At 33.4% G+C, this 19,687-nt stretch overlaps 1 protein-coding gene across 8 annotated transcripts in view; it reads right to left on the minus strand.

The window, feature by feature from the left end:
* Positions 1-529: 529 nt before the first annotated feature.
* Positions 530-19,687, minus strand: part of Slc4a7 (solute carrier family 4 member 7) — a 96,656-nt gene continuing 77,498 nt past the window's right edge. For 5 of the 8 annotated variants that reach the window (XM_023718532.1, XM_023718531.1, XM_023718530.1 and 2 more), the window contains 6 exons: positions 18,600-18,668; positions 17,100-17,273; positions 12,963-13,094; positions 9,970-10,067; positions 6,433-6,540; positions 530-4,546 (listed from right to left, as the gene is read on the minus strand). In XM_023718532.1, the coding sequence (XP_023574300.1) occupies positions 4,465-4,546; positions 6,433-6,540; positions 9,970-10,067; positions 12,963-13,094; positions 17,100-17,273; positions 18,600-18,668 (663 nt within the window). In that variant the 3' untranslated portion in view covers positions 530-4,464. The remainder of the gene's footprint in view (positions 4,547-6,432; positions 6,541-9,969; positions 10,068-12,962; positions 13,095-17,099; positions 17,274-18,599; positions 18,669-19,687) is intronic. The other 3 variants (XM_023718534.1, XM_004634200.2, XM_004634202.2) reach the window with 1 other exon arrangement.

Here is a 19,687-nt window from a genome sequence, read left to right on the forward strand (position 1 = left end):
TAAACAGGGAGATCACTACCAGTCCCATCCAGTAGTGAGAACCTGAACACCCTGTAGAACCTCTCCCCACCACAAAAAAATGCAAAAAATTTGTAATAAACTTAGCAGCAAAAAAGAAAAATGAAGCCTAACTATAACACCAGTATTACTCAAATCACTATTTATCACCCAGCAAGATGGCCTTAAAATAAGGGGAAAATAAACTTCAAAAAATTACTTTATTTTCAACCTTTAAAAAAAAGTCAGGAAAAAGCTTTCATTTTAAAGAGAAAATGAAAAAAGCCAACAAAGGTCAGGCCATCATTAACAAAGGATATTTTCAGTATTTTTTAACTATAAAAATGACACTAGGAAACAGCATTTTGTTTCACTGTTTTTATTTCTTCTTTCCTGTCTTTCATCTTCAAAAGCATATGAATATTAGGAGGCAGGACATACCACTAATTCCTTTATTTCTCCTACCTCTACTCAAACTGAGAAAGATATACAACACTACCAATAAAATACAACATAAAGACAATAGTCAACAACTAATTAAGGAGACTTTTATTGCTTTTTCAATTTCAATAACATCTACAAAAAATAGTTTTCTTCTCACAATTATGAAACAAATGTGAAAGGCAGGATGGTTCACATTATAGACTTGGGTAACGAATGACTTCATATAAATGAAAAATATCAGTTCTACAATTTAATGTTTAATTTACTTTGGATTTTATTACAAAAGCAAGTATCACTGTAATTATAAAAGTCATAAAAACTATACTGTGAAATTACACCAAGGTATCAAATATTACATAAATGAAGAATAAAATTCAATTTTTATTTGAACATAGTAAACATTGAAAGACCCTTCCCTCAAAAAACAAAAAACCTTGAATTAAGCAACGTAAGAAAAGCCACAGCACAAAACCAATCAATGTGCAAAAAAAATGATTTAAAAAATGTGGGGCTTAACAACTATTCTAAGTATTAAATTTTAAAAATCTTTATATGATTCCTTTTTCAACTATGTTTTCTATAATTGATACATTTTACTTTCTGAAGTAACTAAAAGAGACATTAAGATTGCCAAATTTGAAATTTTAATACAATTTTAAACCTTGACTATCCTTAAAGTCTTTAACTTTCTAAAAATAAATAATTGTTGGAATACAAGACATTTCACACGGTACTGTATATGATAACAATGTGAATCTACATAAATAAATTTAAAACATTAAGTTACTTAAACAGTTTGAATTGTAATGTCATAGTGATGGCTTACATATCCAACATCTGAGCGCTCTGAAGCAGGTGTTTCACATGTTCAACTGTCAAGCACACTTATAGAACTGATGTACATGATAAAAACCCCTTCAGTAGCAAGCTTGGGTAGTATACTTCAGTTTCAGAGACCAGTTTTGCTGTTTTGTTTTGTTTTTTGGGTTTTCTTTTTTTCACAGAATTTTGAATCCATCTTTGTGAAAGCAAACAGACAACTAGTATACTCACACAGAAACTTTGAGTTTGTGGAAAACAGAATCTTTTTGGAAGAAGAAAACAAAAGTTATTAATTTTGAGTGGTAAACAAATCTTTATAAATACATGCATTAGCACATAAAAATTTTATCCAACACATTTTACAAAAGACTTGGCAAGTATGAACATAGGTATGCCACAGCTTTAAACATAAAAGATTTAAGATTGGTAACCACACACACACACACACACACACACACACACACACGCACATACACATGCACGCACACACACAAATTGCTTTAGAAAGTTGTGTGTATCGGCATATCTAATATTAAAAATATATAGTCACCCTTTTATTGTAAGGAACTCAGCTATTTTCTCAAACGCTACTATTTTAGATTGAAACAGCAACTGAAGGTAAATTTCAGATGGTTAACATCAGAATTTATTATAGTCTTTGTAAACAGACATCTATAAATAAATAAAATAGGGTGGAGAAAAGAATATCCTGAGATGGCTCTGAGGCCAGGGTATTCAGTAGCACTAAGCTCCATTCTGAAAATCAAGGCATCTAAGAAAGTGCAGGGCTGTTTGTTTAAATTTATTTTGTAAATGGAATATGCACAGGTTTAATTATTTTGCACCTTGAGGTAAATCAGTACATAGCAATTACTACTGCTCATATAAACCTATTTAAGGCAACACTTAAAAAAATCAATATACATTAAATTATATCTTTTACTGTCTTGCAATGAATGCTATCCATGATTCCACTTAATCAAGCAGTTAACTCCTTAAACACGAGTTACCTTTGCTCTTCAATGGAGTAGTCATATAGCAATCATTTTGCGAATCAAGTAGTCAAAAGAAAACAGAAGCCATTAATAATTGGAAATAGTAGAATATTTGAATGCTATGTATCTTGCAAGTTATGGTTTTCCTAGCACTGGATAATGACTATACATAATCATATAATATCAGAGAAACACTATGAGCCCAGGTAGTTTTCAGTTCAAATTTTAAAATCACTTCCTGTAAAGTAAGTGCATTTGTTAACCCTGTGATGTCCAAATACAAGGAAATGAGGAGGAAATTTTCTTGTTTAAGTACATCAGGGGAGTTTTAAAAATAGCAGCAGATACCGGGGACTTTGGAACTGACTGTGCTGCTATGGATAAAAAGTAATCACTTAAATGGAAGCACACGGCGGTAATAAGCACCATGGGTAACACTCTCCTCAATCACCAATAGAGTCTACAACTCTTTCTCTGGCTGTACCAAATAAGGCCAACTACATTTTCTAAAGAAAAGCAGCTACATTCCAACATCTCAGCTGAGGCAGAAGTTGAATTCATTATTTTACTAGAATCTGCAGAAGAGGAAATTATATCAGCTACAATGTAGTTTAGAATGGATTGAAAACACTTTAGAATTGTTACAATATCAGCTTTTGGCATTTCTTCTGATCTTTTTAAAGATCAATTCTTTATATTTTGCATTTTAATTATAAGTGATGAAAGGGAACATTGGAATTTCACTAAGTTTCTTTCCTTAATAGTCATGTCGTCAACTCCAGTATTTCTGTAGCTTATCAATATTCACTTGGATTTTGTAAATTAGTCTCTTGCCAAATCAGTTTCACAACCCCATTCATCCAGTCCTACAAGCTTAACAATAACATTTATTTATTCTGTGTGGAGCTAAGAGTATATAAAAAGGACTAAAATGATATTCTAGAAGTTAAAAGGGTATCTCAGAAAAAACAATTAAGATATACTAACACAAAACAGGAAAAATGCCATCAATATGAGCTAATTTTCTTTAAAAGACAAATATGGCAGTGCTTTATATTAAAGATGAAAAATATGTCAATTTCTATCAGATAATAAACATAAATGCAAGTGAGCATTAATTATGTACATTAACAGTTTATAATGGTTACCTTTTCAAATGTTTACATAACAAGCATATCAATAAGATATTTTAAAATGAAACTGTGGAGCACAACCTATTAAATATAATCTATACAAGAAAAATAACAGTAAGAAAAAGGTAATTCTTAATAAATACTGATCATAAGCCCATGAGAGAATTTTGACTCCTGATTACTTGATCATACTGTTTACAATGGAAACTTAATCAAGAACTTGAACCTAATACAAATGACTTCATTTTAAGAGAACAATTGCAAATAGAAGAGAATCTATGACTTCTAAAAAAGTATAAATTGGGAAAATAATTTCTATAAAGGTAATAAAATTCATGGCAAATGGCATTTTATAGTTTCTAAAATCCACCAAGTTACAACTACCATGGGTGCAAAGTTATAAATACCTACAATTTATTTGGCTTTTAGAATAGAAGCACAGATGTGGAAGCTTCCAGATTTTTTTTTAAAAAACCTCCTAAAACTAAAGGCTAAAAATTATAGTTCCTACATTGAAGTTTCCACTGTTGTCCAATCACCTGTATGGCCAAGAAAATGCCATCACTTCTGCAACGTGGAGGATGGCTCCAGATATAAAACAGAGAAGCCGTGACATGTTATTATCTCACAGCACTGACAAAGAATTCTCCCTTTAAAGTACTAAGCTAACTATAGGTTAACAATAGGTGAAATAATATGTGAATATTTTTAGACACTCAAATAAAAATGATAAATATATAAACTATGTACCACACAAGTTTGGTTATGAACTGCCACGGATGAACAAAAAGATTTAAGAAAAGCCTACTGTCCATTTCTCCACATCTTTGTACTGCAGAACAGAAAATCTTTTTTCCAACAGAATATTTTAATAACAACCATGTACCTCATGTCTAAGAGATTATTTCATTAATATACACAGTCTCTGTGGTGTATGTAACAAACCAGATATTATTTCAAAAAACTCGTGTCACGCACACATAGCATGACGTATATTGTTATAGTGATATGACACACACACACACATTATAGATATACATCTATATCTATATATAATTCTGCTTGGTTCAATTCTATAAGGAAGTTTCAGCATCCATGTATTTCTTTGATGGTTCATCTTCAAAATTTACTGTCACACTGACAGGTTTTTCAGGGCTATTTAAAACAAAGAATAAGAAAAAAATTAAAAGAACAAATACTAGATTCTGAACATAGAAAACAATGAGCATCTATGTTAAAACTTATGAAATATTATTCAATACCACTAACTTAAGACTTGCTACTTTAATTTTACTGCTCATTTTCAGTACCAGTAAACTTAAAAAGTCATATATTAAAAATCCTTAGTTGTTAAAAAAATTATGTTTCCAATTGAAATTATGTTTTAAATCATTGAAGTTCTTTACAATGAGTCAGTATATAACAATGTTTATCAGTGTTACTTCATGCATACATGAGTTATAGCATTTGACTTTTACTTCATAGAAAATCCACTTATATAAATCTCTGTTAACATTGACAAATACCAAATAATTTCCTTAAAAAAGTAACAAATTGGCAAAATTCTATCCTTATATTTGGCTCACAAGTATAAGATCAGGACACCTAGTCTACATTTTTAAGTTAATATGATATACAATGGCTCCCTATATATGGATTTAATTAGTTGATGGACTGATTTGTCAGAGCACATCTGGATTTTGAAAAAAAAAAAAATGCAGAGAACTAACTACTGTTTGCTACTTTATTCAGACAAACTGAATGAAAGATTTCCAAATGTTTTCTTACTGTCAAAATGACATTGTAAAGACATTCTCCTTACTCTCATTCCAAGAAGGGCAACTCAAATGAAAAGATGGCCTTTATTTTCATCGTTAACAATATAACACCTTGGGCCAAGGGTGTGACAAACAGTAACAGTAAAGAGATCAGTGAGGTTTTGGCAGTGTGATCCAAAATGACAATTTAACTTCAAAAAACTTTACAAGGTAGTATGCTAGCGGTAATCCAACCACTTAAAAGGTACAAGTTCAAACCGGGCCCAGGCAACTTAGTACAACCCTGTCTCCACACAACACTTTACAGACTAAAAACAGAAACTTATTGAACAGGATATACTACCTTGAGTCCTGGTTAGAAAAACAGAACTCAAGAAACAATGATAGAAAAGTATCAAACATATTGCTAATAGGGATTAAGTAGAAAAAAGGTTCTATAGGTAAATAGGGAAAGAATGCAAAAGCTAATTCGTTATCACCAGAGTTCAGAAAGATAGTAATTAACAGATTAATTATATGTTACTGGCTGCTTGGGAAGTCTGAATTCAAAGCTCAAGCAAAACATTACCATGCCCAACATAGCATCTGACACAAAGTAAACCTAAGGCATTAGCTTAGCATGAATGACATGGTGTCATAGAACTTCAATCCTCAGAGACCTGAGAATTACAGTTCTAAAGATGATCAAAATAGAATTCCATGGTCTAAGCCATGTAGTGAGAGAAAAGACAAAATGGAAGAGAATGAGTTTTAATACTTGGTTCATTATAATGGTCTTTATATTAATGAACTTAATTTCTTCCAAACATTCTCAGGAAAAACATACTGGACCTGAAGAAGTTGATACATGAAAGCCAAGACAAGCCAAACAAATCAAAACTAAGATGAAAAATAACTGGGTTTTCATTGTCTTCGACCAGCAAAAAGTGTGATCGAGACAGTGCTCAATTAGAATATTTCTTTTGTAATTAGTATTTACCTTTATGTTTGTTAAACTTTATGCATCTATTTTATGCTGCTATATGAAATTTTATTTTTAATAAAAATAGCTTAAATTCTTTTCTGAAATATGAACTATGTAAATTTAAAAATTGTGCTACAGTATAACAGTAAAATGAAAAGACAAAAGGAAGAAATGAAGGAGAAAAGCAGGAAGATTAGCTTCAATAAGTAAGGAAAAGAATTGGGTGTGATGATTTTACGGCATAGCTCTCTGTAGGTAAACTGACGATAGGTAGAAAATGCATAAACAGTCATAACTACCTCACATTAGATCTGGTTACTTTGGCATTCTCAGTGTTCATGGAAAGTGCCTTCCACTGTGCAGTTTTGGCCATTTCATCTGATATGTTAACCACTGAGGGATCAACACTGAGGAACAAATACACTTTATGATTAGTACTCAGCACCTGCCAAGCATTAACACTGTCATTTTAATACCTACATGATTATTTGCCTTCACCAACATAAAATTGAGAAAATCCTTATCATGCACTTAAATCAAGGTCTGGCAAGATATCAGAATCCTAAAACGAATTACATCTTTATTTATAATTAGAACAGAATAAAATTAAACCAGCAAGGTTTGTCTGGGCATGGTTGCGCAAGCCTTAGTCTGAGAGGCTGAGGCAGGATTGCCACAAGGTCAAGGCCAGCCTGGTCTCCAAAGCGAATCAAAGTCCAGCTGGGACTACATAGCAAGGTCCTGCCTCAAACAAACAAGCAAACAAACAAACAAAGTAGCAAGATTTATTTATGGAATTTGCTTTAGAGCTTGATTTGGGGTTTCCATGGTACTTTAGTAATATTCCAGTAATGATGCCCTCTGGTCATCTTGGCTATATATTACTGAAATAATATAAAATATATGTTTATAAAACTATCAATTTGAAATTTTCATTGGCACAAATTTCAGTCTCCTCAAATCAATAACCACAATATAAAAAAAAAATTATGATAAAACTAAAACATATTGTAATCTTAAGCACTTGCAAGGCTAAGGCATGACAGTGTATTTGAGGGCAGGTCAGCACTATAGCCAAAGGAAGAAAAAAAGAAAAAAATTAGCAAGACTAAACAAAACCTTGTTTTTCATAGTTATTATAAGTCATTCAAAAAAGTACAATGAAAAAATAAAAAAGAACAATGACACATTGCAACTGAGAACAAAGTTCCGAAAGTATTTTAAAAAATAATAGTAGAAAAGTTTTGTAAGTCTCATTTTGGCTGCCAGTCACATTTTTAACATGCATATTATTTTTATTAATTAACAAAATCAAAAGATGTACTGTCCATTTATTATAAGGGATAAATGTAACAAATCTAGATGTCTATGAATTACTGCAAAAATCAATTAAAGATCCCAAATCCAACAATAATGATATCCATAAATAGTTAAGTTAGGGCTCAAGTTTATCAGTCATACGTATATGTAAATACCATAAGGTTAACAGAAATATCTTTCATTTTTTCTTCACTAAAAGAAAAATATTTCATGCAAACAAGTTACATATATAAGGTAAATTAGACCATGTTAAATGAACAATGTGGCAGTGGCTTGGTTACAAGTGGTTAAGTAGCCATACTAGTTTTGTTGATACTTTGTCAGAATGCTGCTTAAAATTTAAGATTCTAGAGAAGTGCGACAGGCTTATGGAAAAAAACACCCAAATTTACAATGGCAGAGCCATGCAGCCTGCAACTCCTCCAGCCTTGGATAACATTTATTTACTTGGCTGTCAATTTCGGGTAAATGAAGAGAGGAATTCCCAATGCGGTTTCTAGTTTCTATCCTTCTCTATGTAAGAATTTTCCCATTTGAAGAAATGAACACCCTTTTTTGAATACAGTATATATTTTATCTCAAAATGAAACTAGATGAAAAGAACTTGCCTATATTATATAAATCGTTTTCATAATTCAAAGAGCTTTACATTTTCCAAATGTTTTCATATACTATCTCATTTGATCTTCATGGCACATAATCCAAAGGCATTTACAAAGTTCTGGAAAAAAAAAATAGGCTAGCCATTTTTTGGCATTCTTTTTTTTAATGTATTTGGTACAGGGTCAGCAGGGCCTATAGGGTCTCACTACGTAGATCAAACTTGCAGCAATTCTCCTGTTTTCAGTCTCCCAAGCGCTGGGATTACAGGCGCACCACCACACCCAGTCTCAATCACTCTCTCAGTGCGCCCCAGGGCAGGGCCGGCACGGCATGCTGGGGATCGAACCCTAGCCACTGTGCTCTGCCTAAGCAGGCACTTTAGTCCACTGAGCTATCTGGCCAGCCTGTTTTTGGCATTCTTGATATTGCAACTTTAAGAAAAGCAACATTAACAATGAATCATTCAAAAAACAAAAGGAAAAAACTCCGATATTCATTTTGCTATGTAACAGACAATATAAATTCCATTTAATTGTGAAGTTCTCTACAGTTACACTGAGAAAATGACAGAGCAAGATAGAAATTAATTGACAAATGACCTTAAGAAACTCAGTTACTAACCACCATTGCAGCAATCGCTATACTATTTTTTTTTTTAGTGGTAAAACCAATAAAATTCACATAATACACATTTATGAAACCTGAAAAGCAGTCCATCATAACTGGATAAGTTAAAACAGCTATACTTGAGACTATGCATGGTGGCATGTGCCTGTAATCGCAGCACTTGGGAGGCTGTAAACAGGCATATCACTATGAGTCCGATCTAGTAGTGAGACCCTGAACATCCTGCAGACGCTTCCCTACAAAAAAAAACCCCAAAATCAAACCAAGTAAAACTGCTATACTTGGCACTGAATTTAAAGTATATGGAAAGCTATACTTTCAGAGATCAATTCTGTAGTTTGTAAAGTATAGGAATATTAAAGAGAAAGTCATGAAACATTAATACAGAATAATATCACTGGTAGAAATCAATAGCAAAAAGTACAAAAGATAATTACTTGATTAACTCACTTATCACTGTTGACCTACATGTAACAAGACCAAATGTGACTGTAAAAACTATAAAAAATAAGGATGAAAAAATGGTTGAAACAAGTTAAATACTGTACCAATGAACTTTTTCTAACTGGTCAGAGAAGGAAGTTATAAACATTGTGCAACTAAATTCTCAACTCTAAATAGCTCATCAGAAATGGGAATGTGTAGAAATACAAACCAAAGTATATGCAAATAATGTATTTTGTTTAATCTTTTAAGCTATAAAAATGCATTTTTTCCAAAGTCTTTATCACTAAAATATTATATCACGATCTACCAATGAAAGGCACTCATAATTTCCCATAGTAGGTGCCTTCACTGTCAACAGTGCAATCACACCTTTGGGAACTAGGAGAGCGCTAGAGCCTCCGCACAGGCACAAACTGTGAGTTATCAGAAAATGGACGATCACTGTTTATTTTCTAGCAGACACCGTTCGTAGGTCTCTTAAAGACAGGAAAGAAAAAGGAGTACTATTCTGACTAGAAAAATGGGTAGAACTATTCTGAAACTTGTATCCTGGTTTTAAACTTCCTTTGGACAAGTAAATCATGTTGGCTTGGCACAACAGTTAGTTGAAGGCTCTCATCCAGCGGCAGCTTTTTTCGCTCTTGCTAGAACCTTGGCTGAAAAAGACCAAGGACTTCCTTTTCCAACTGTGTGAAGCTCCCTTTTACTTCATATGTCAGACATAAGACTTTTTTCTTTTAAAAACAGAAATCATTACTTTAATCATTACATCAGTTATTCACGCACTTGACATAGGTATGTTTTTTTTTTTTTTTTTTTTTTTACAAAATAGACCTCACCTATATTTGAGGGCCTTAACTGGGATTTGCAAGAGACTTCCTCCTTCAAACGGAAGGTGCACAGTATCGTCATCCTCCTGAAGCATGCGTTCAGCTTCCTGGAGAGCAGGTGGGTGTAGAGATTACTTTTCCCAGAACATTTTCAAGAGGACAGGAATAAGAACATCTTAAAGACTTAGAAACTCACAGTGACATTACTTAAATGTAATATATCTGACATAAATGAAAAATCATTTTATAATTATGAATACATAGCATAAATTGAAAAGCACTTACAGAAATTAATTTTAAATGGTATAACATTTCATTTCTGAAAATGAATCAATGCTATTTGAAATCAATTTACATAACTTTGAGTGTTAGTTATTACATGACAGAAAATTTCAAGGAGGCTCCTATTTTTTCATAACAATACAACATGATTAAAACCTTATTTGTATGTGGCAGGATTTTCAACCTCAGAAATACTAATAGTTAGACTAATAATTCTTGGCTGCAAGAGGTGGTCCTATGTATGCACAGGAAATTCTGCAGCTTCCTAGGGCCTATGCACTGACCGCCCAAGTATCTTCTCTGACTGTGACATTCAAAAATGTCCCAACTCAGATGGGATATCCCCTGGAAGATGAGACTCAAACAGGAAGCAGAGATTAAAATTGTGACAGCTTAATAAGGGGGTGGGAATACGGCAGTACAGACGAGACAAAGGTCCTTCCTGCTCTTCTAACAGGTCCCACTACATGTAGGTGACAGGGTGGCCAATTTTTTACATAAAACAAAGAATGAATCACTACATAAATTTCCCACCATTTATTGCAGATCAGGGACACATGTAGAGACAGAACTTATTGAACAATGTTTTCGAAATACTCTTGATAGCTAACTTGGGAGATGAAAATCAGCAGCCATTCTGGCCGAGGAGGTGATCTTGTGGATGGAAGAGACACAAGATCCTCCTACACACCGAGAGCACAAGGAATGTAACGAGGGTCCCTGATGACTCAGTGAGCTGCAGCGCCTCACCACACGCTTCTGAAAATTCTTTTCCATGGAAGAAATACATCCTGTGTTTAAAAGTCACTTTTACTTTCAAAAAAGGTCACTTTTACTTTTGCTTTGTATAATATGTCATTAAACTGTATCGTATGACCAAAGTTTATTATAAATATATTATATCCTATTGAGAAAATAAAAAATGTTAATATGTATTTTTGAATGAAAACAAGCATCAAACATAAATGCTTCAATGAAAACAAGCATCTGGAGCCTCATTCAAAGAAACAGCGCCATTGGCCAAGCAATGGTCGTGACTCATCCACATGGCTGACACTGACAAAGGATCTACAATCTGAGGTACGGGATCTCAGGATAAATCCTGAGGGGATTTCACTGACCTTGTCAGACCCAAAAGCTACAACTCTTGTTGCACAGGTCCTGCTTTACCTTGGTCTTAATCATCCAGCAGGAAAGTATAAAAACGAAGTATAGGAAGTAAAGCCATGCTGTTATGTTGAGCTGTAGGGGACTCAGGTCAACAATTTCTGACATTGCCAGTCATGCAGAAGACCCAATACTATTATGGATCACTGGACTCTTTTAGAATATTTTGCTGAGTTAACACACCTATCATATTCAAATAACGGAACTAAACAAAAAAAAAGGGATACAGATGAATGTCCATTTTGTATCTGTATTCAAAATGGTTAGGATAGATATATAGTTACATTCTCTTAATGAATAGAGGGATTTGTTCTAATGGTGTTTGCAAATAGGATATTATGTCTGCATCTTGTACAGCAATTAACCACTAGGAAGAATGTATGCAATGTGTGAATTATTGAAACTGTCCTACCAATTTGGTTTGAAACTGTCTCATTACTATTTGTTTCTCAATAAAATTATGGAAAGAAATAAATAAATAACAAAAAAATAGCCCCAAAATCAGTTACAATTTTTGCCAAAAATAAAACATTTGGTAATTTTTCTACCTCTAAAAATGTGTATCTTTCTTATCTTTGATTTTCAAACAATACTGTATATGTGAAATTAAGTATAGCACTACAGTCAATAAAGTCACTTGCGCTACATACTTATTCTGTACTTTTCTTTCCTCTGGTGATAACATCATATGAAGAATTAAAAAAACTGATTCAGAGTGAAGCCTTCACGTATACTCATGCATATATCTAAATCTACAAGTCAACTAGTGGCACAGCACATAACAGTCCACATGAAGACCACACTTTAGCTGGGACTGGTTCCAAACACTCCTTGGGAGGCTGAAGTGATATATATATATATATATATATATATATATATATATATATATGTGTGTGTGTGTGTGTGTGTGTGTGTGTGTGTGTGTGTTGGGTTTTTTTTTTTTGTTTTGTTTTGTTTTTGGTATTGGGACTCAAATTTAGGACCTTGTGCTTAACAGGCAGGTGCTATGCCACGGAGCTACATTTATCCCCAGCTCTACTATACATTTTTTTTAAAAACATATATATATATTTAAAACTTTTACTGGTATGTATACCAGATTAAAATGTATGCTAAAATTAATGTAGCTAATGTACTTACAGTTAAATCAGACAATAACAGATTTTTTGTTATCCATGTTTTAAAACTTCTTACATATGAAATATACAAAAATAGTTTGTGTTCGAAATACAGAGGGGCAAGACTGTGGAGAAAAGATGGTATTTAAGACGTTACCTAGGGGCCAGGAAGATGGCTCAGTAGAATAAGTGCTTGCCTGGCAAGCACAAGGGTCTGAGTTCAATCCCCGGTTCCGCAAAAAAAAAAAGATGTTACCTAATGTCTCCTTGCCTCAGTTTCCTTATTTGTAAAAGGGAGAGAAGAAACTATACCTTATTAAGCTTCTTATTAAGATTAAGGGAATTCAGTAAATAAAGTGATTATAACAGTTCCTGCGATATGGTACATTAAATAAGAAAACAGTTAAAAAAAAAAATGAAAACTGTTCTTTCTACCTCCTTTTCTTTTTTCTTTTTGTCATCTTCCTTCTTTTTCTTACTTTCTGGCATGAGATCATCAAGCCAACTGAGTTCTCTCTTTGTGAAACACAGGTCCATAAGCTTGCGTACAAAAACCAATGCAAGAACCTTCAAAGATAGGAGAGAGAATATTAAGTTACATATAAATTGTACTTAAAGAATAAAGTATGTAGTACATTTTATAAAAATGGGGAAATACTTCACATATTTTGCTTAAAAATTATTTTATCCATTATCATTTTGCAAAGAAATTGAGTCATCTATTAATCTTTCAGAACTGTCTGCTTTTTTAAAAAAGCTACAAAAAAAGAAATTGGATTTTTATTTTTATTTATTATTTATTTTTTGGTGGAAATGGAGACCGAACTCAGGCCCTTGAGCTTGCCAGGGAAGCGCTTATTCTATTGAGCCTTCTCCCGGGCCCCAAAATTGGACTTTTAATTTCTTTGTACTCTGTATTAATACTGAAAAACATGGTAATTATAGTTACTATATTAAACTTACATAAAGACATCCTACAAGTTAAATAATAAGCTTTTGAGCAATGCATTTGATCACCTACTTCCAGCATTAGGTTTCAGTCACATTTGTGAAAAAGACATTAATTTGACTTCTCATTCGGCAGCTAAGAATAAACATGTTTTCAAATATCAGTTAGCTGTTTGGATTTCCTCTTCTGTTAACTTGCTGATTCCTATCCTTTTTATTCCCCTATTAGTTTTTATGACTTTCTTTTACTTCACTTTGCTAGTATTTAGTACATACTGCTTACATTTTTTGTGTGGAGTTGGCCCACATACATAGCATGTCCCAATCCCTGTTTGTCATTCTTTCTCCCTCTTCATTACCCCCCTTCTAACTGTTGATACCCTCCCTCTTTCAAAATGCCCATATCACTATTTCCTGCAATTTATTTTTCACTATTTTTACACTGAGTTTATATTTAAGCTTGTGTGTCTGATTTATTTCACTTAAAATTACGTCCTCAAGACACATCCATTTTCCTACAAGAGCTCAAATTTATCTTTCTCTATGGCACAGTAGTTACTCCATGGGGTATAAATATCACCTATTCATTATACATTCATCTGTCAATGGATATATAAGTCACTTCTAAGATTTACCTCCCGGGCACTGTGATGCTATCAATATGGGTTTGCATGCATCTCTATAATATGATGCCTTTAGCTCTTTCCAGCAGACACCTCAGAGAACAGCTGAGGCAAAAGGACTTTCTAGTCTAAATTTCTGGAGGGAACTCCATACTGACATCCATAGAGGCTGTGCTCAGTTACATTCCATGTAGAAGGATTCTTTTCACACTTAAAGCCTCTCCAGCATTTGCTATTTGATCTCTTGATTTTAGTCATTCTTTCTGAGGTAAGATGCAATCTCAGTGTTGTTTTAATTTGTGTTTCTCTAATAGCCAACAATGTTGAATACTTCTCTATGTATTTACTGGCTATGTGTTCTTATGAGAAGGGCCTATTCATTTCACCTGCCCATTTTTTGACTTTTGTATACAAATTTGTAAGAGTTTTGTATGGTTTGTATATAAACCCTACTTTGCCTTATGTTACAATAATTTTCCCCAATAGTCGGATTTTTACTATTTTAAATTTCTTTTCAAAAATAAATAAATAAATGAATTTCTTTTCTATGTAGAAAAAACATTTAATGATCTTATAGTCAAGAATATTTATCTTTTTTTTACAGTTGGTTTCACTTATCTTCTTTGAAGTTATTCCCAATGACTGGATTATACAAATATTCATTTTAATTTCCTATCAAAATTTTACTTTTTTAAAAAAAAGAGGGAAGGGTTTGCTGAGTTCACTGTTTGTGAGGAGGTTCCACTCCATGATCAGCTGGATCCAAGGCAGGGTGGCGTGGCACAGTGGCGACAGTTCAAGGCAGCAGAAGACAGCAAAAGCAGTAACCAATTCATTTACAATTTCTTTCTGAACGCGGTGTCAGCTAGGAGTGCCAGACTTATTTGCACCTCCCAGTATACATTGTTAACTCTTCCAACATCATACATTAAAACATCCCAGAGAAATAAGACAACCTCTTTAAATGAAATAAACTGCTCTTAAGTCAAGTGATAAAATAATTTAAACTGTATCCAAGTGACAGAACTGGTACATATTTAGATAAAGCTCTGGACTCATTAGTCTGCTTTCCAATCTGTATATTTATTGCTATATTAGTTCCACATCTTATTGGCTGTACTGACCTAACAGCAATTTTTAAATATCTCATTATCCAAAAATACAGTATCAATACAAAACACACAAGCTCCTCACCCCACTCTATAATTCTAAATATCTTTGTTTTGTTACCTTATGACACATTATATCTTTACCTTTTTATAAGTATATAAATTACATATAGTAAAACAGAAAAACAGCATGTGAGCAGCTGGATGCTGTAACAATTGTACACCCACATAACCCATACTAACAATACTGAACAGCAATATTTCTATCATCCATATTGTTGTGAGTCTAGCATTTATTTTTCTCTATAAACTTTAGAACTGTTGATGTAGTTCACAATACCCCCTATATCTTAATACATATATTAACTCTAGTAAAACTCATGCTTAGAGCTGTATTACATTTACAACCTACCTTCAGAAAACTGAAATAACAAAGAACATGGTATTATCTGTTAGTTCAGGTCTGCTTTTATGCTGTTTACTACTGCAAGAGTTGCATTTTTACCCCATCAAATCAAGACAAGTTGAAGTTGCTTGTGAAGTACATGGCTGTCATCCTAGAATGCTGGAAGGCTGAGGCAGAAATTCAAGCTCAGCTTGGGCAATTCAGTGAAATCCTGTCTCATAAAGGGATGAAGATATAGCCCAGTGCAGAGGACCTAGGCTTGACTGTCAGTATTGCCAGAGACAAGTTGAAGCCCTAACTCACAGTGTGTCAGAACATGATACTGTTTAGAAATAAGATTCAGGCTGATGTAAAGAAGAAAATGTCATACTACAGAAGACTGGGTTCTTAATATGACAGTAATTGTTCCATTATAAAATGTCACAACACGTGCAGACATGGACACAAAGGAAGAAGACTACGTAATAATAAAGGCAGATGAGAATTAATACAGCCGCAAGCCAAGAAATGCCAAGAATGGTGGCGCCCCCCCCCCCCCCCCAAGCTCCGGACGGAGTGCGGAAAGCTGCCTCCACAGGATTCAGAAGCGTGGCCCCAGTCACACTTTGATTTCAGACTTCTAGCCTCCCCAGCTGTGAGGCAATACGTTTTCGTTCTTTTAAACCAAGCCCTGAGAAACTACTATTACATACTTCTTTCTTTAAATTTCTATTTAAAAGTTTTTATTTCAGTTAATTTTAAAATATGTTATGGTATTTGATCACTACTGAGAAAAAGGTATGTTTTCCCATTTCCTAACATTACTACAGAACTAGACAATCTACTAATTTTCATGTCTTCTAAAATTCCTAATAATTCTACTAAGGGTTTTTTAATGTCTTCTTTGATTTTAACTAGACGTACACTATCATATTTTCAAGAAATATGCTAATAATTCTTTTGATGCCAGAATCAATATTTAACTTTTATAATAAATTAGAGTGTCTTATTAAAACTATTTATAGTCTTCATAACTTTTTAACTTCTAGATTAAAATCTATTAAAGAACTATGTTGTTTTAGTTGTTTTCTTTTTGAATTTGGCATTACATTTGTTCCACAAATTTCATACATTTTTAAAGTCTTTAAAAATAAAAAACCAGAGTTCTGGGGACGGAGTATAACTCAGCGCTCCTGTGCTGCCTAGTACTCGTGAAGCCCCAAGCTTGGCTACCAGCACCACAGCAAATGAAAAGGAGAACAAAATAAAACGAAAGACACTAGAGCTCTTACAGTCAAAGGCTAAAAAGTTAAACAAACCTAAAGAATTTCACAAAAATCAGATTGGGAAAGATTTGGTTTATAGCTTCAAAGAAGTAATTCACATCTTTAAATACCTAAGACATTTAAAATAGCCAATTCTTTAAATACTTTACAAATATGAGAGAAATTACTATAAAAATATGCTATCATATTATTGATATTAAAATAAATCTGAAAAGACTTACCATCATAGGAAAAACTACTGCAGCAGCTGAAGCTTTTATCACCCACAGAAGAACGAGACAGGTAAGCTGAATGACTGTGAAAATATGGACCTTCCAGAGAGGTACATAGCGGAGGTAGATAAGGTCAGGCTGATGCTTCGCAGGCATCCCAAATAATTTTATGCGGTCGAAAAACTAGATGGAAGAGAAATAAAACAAAACAAAAAAGGAAAAGAAAGCTTTCAACAAATATCACATCCAGTGTTCAGAAATGAAATTGTACTCAAATTGAGGGTTCTACATTCTAAGTTTAAACTGTAACTTCCTTGAAATGTTCTGATAGTACAGGAGACTGTTTTAGAAAGAATTTCCCAATAGAGAAAGCTCAAATTCAACAAATGCAATTAACTAGAAAAGCCTAACACAAAATGTTTTTACAGGAAGGATAAAACATTTAGATCAGTCAAATGTGCAAGTCATTTAATCTCTCTGAACTTGATTTCTAGTATCAGTAACAATCTGAATGATGTCTAAGGTAATCTCTAAGGTAATCTAAGGTAATCTAAGTGACAATAACCAATTTTTCTTTCATTGCAAATGAAACCTTGGGCAAATTCCTTGGTTTCTTGTGCATTCATTTTCTCATTTGTAAATTAGAAATACAATCAGCCCTACTAACCTCACAAAACTGCTATAAAAAACCAAGTGAGATGAGAACATTTCTTGACTAATAAGGAGCAGAGATCCTGGACTAAGCTTTAAAAAAGCTACCCTGGAAACTCCTGCCACCACTAGCATACTGCTGGCAATGGTGGACCACACCCTTTCTGTGAGGAGAGGTCAAAGAGACAACCTGTGCTGACTTAGACGTTTTCCGCTAACATCTGTACTAATCTTAAAGTGTCATCAGGTTCTTTTCAAGAATTAACGAAGAACAAGACAAAGTCATGAAATAATTGGGTTTTGGCCTTGCCCCGCTGCTTATGTAACTAATAATCTTCCTAAGTCCCTCTACTTGCTTCCTGATTTACAAAATTAAGACTTTTTCATTTCCTCTTTCTCAAACACCATTTTGAGAACCACAGAAAAAAATATGCCCTAAGCCTTCTAAGTCATATTGTGCCATACAAACTAAGGGCAATAAATATCACTGTTAGAGTAAACTCAGATCTTCCTTTTGAAACTTTTAATAAACTGACTTTAAACTCTGAAATTTTATGGCAATTGGCGTTCTACATGTTGCAAGCAGCACTTTTTTCCCTTTCCCATTCTTTTGATCAACCTCATACTGTACCACTCTCTCCTGAGAGTTACAGGTGCTTTCTGCTTGCTTTAATTAAACATAGGGAAGGGCCTTGTCCTTCATGATCTCAGTTCCTGAAGGGGGTACAGTAAGCTGCTGTCATTTGGCTAAAAACTCCTTGTCCTTCAAGAATAATAAGTCACTACCCATCATAAAAACAATTTTCATGTATTTAGTTTTAAGTGTTTCTACAAAATCATTACACACTTAAGACTTGCCTGGATTCCTTTTAATGAGGAAACTCCCATATAAAGGAAAACACCATATAGAACAGGCATCGGAATAAACTGTAAGTAAAATTACCACAATTAATATCAAAACACTACTAAACACAATGTTACTAAATACACCACTAAAACATAGTAACAAGTATAGAGAAAAGTAAGTTTAGTAACAGAATTTAAAAAATCTTTTACTGATAAAGATTTGATCAACCTAATATTTGTATACCTAAGAAAATGCTAAAAAGCATAAACTCCTTGAAAAATTGGTCTACATTTTCCTTCCTGAAGAGTATATGCAATGGTTAAAAGAACAGAAACTGCAGTCAAATCACTTTGTTTAAAAACCTAGCTCACTTTTTAAACAAAAATCATTTCAAACTTGATTTTTTTTATCACTTGGCTATAACAATTATATTATTTCAAATACTTAAAAAAAAGTCAAAGCCCTTGGGACATAAACAATCACTCAAAAGGCATTAGAAATCATGATTAAGCCAATACTTCCCATCATGCCAATACTGTACACAGCTGTATTTACTATACACTGTAATTGAATTCTACCTCTAAAGTAAAGGCCTTATTACTCAACGTGATGGACATCCCAAATCACCTACCTAGTATACACCAAGGCATTCTAAAGGGAAACTTGGCTATTAACAGGCCCTGTCAATTTACTCAAAACCACAATCACCACTCTGAACAAAATGAGAGGCCTGGAAGGGAAAACAGACTTAGCCACACATAGGAAAACTATATGCAGTGCACCTCACCTAACTGACCTAGATGTTTTTCTATGAATTTTGTTTGGAAGGAAAAAAAGTAACTCATGAAGAAAAGAAAATGTATTTTTAAAAATCTAGCCAGGCACAGTGGTGCACACTTGTGATTCCAGCAACTGAGAGGCTGGGTCAGGAAGACTGCTGAGAGTTTCAGGTCATCCTGGGATACACAGTGAGTTTAAGGCCAACCTGAACTATAAAGTAAAATAGAAATGATTTTAGATATTTAAGTACATTTTAATGTTTAATTTTAATGCAAGTAAGTATAAATGCTATGATAAATGAGATTTAAAAGCACTGCAA

The sequence above is a fragment of the Octodon degus genome, unplaced genomic scaffold (assembly GCF_000260255.1).
Source record: "Octodon degus isolate 3935 unplaced genomic scaffold, OctDeg1.0 scaffold00059, whole genome shotgun sequence".
In the NCBI taxonomy this organism is placed as follows: Eukaryota; Metazoa; Chordata; class Mammalia; order Rodentia; family Octodontidae; genus Octodon; species Octodon degus.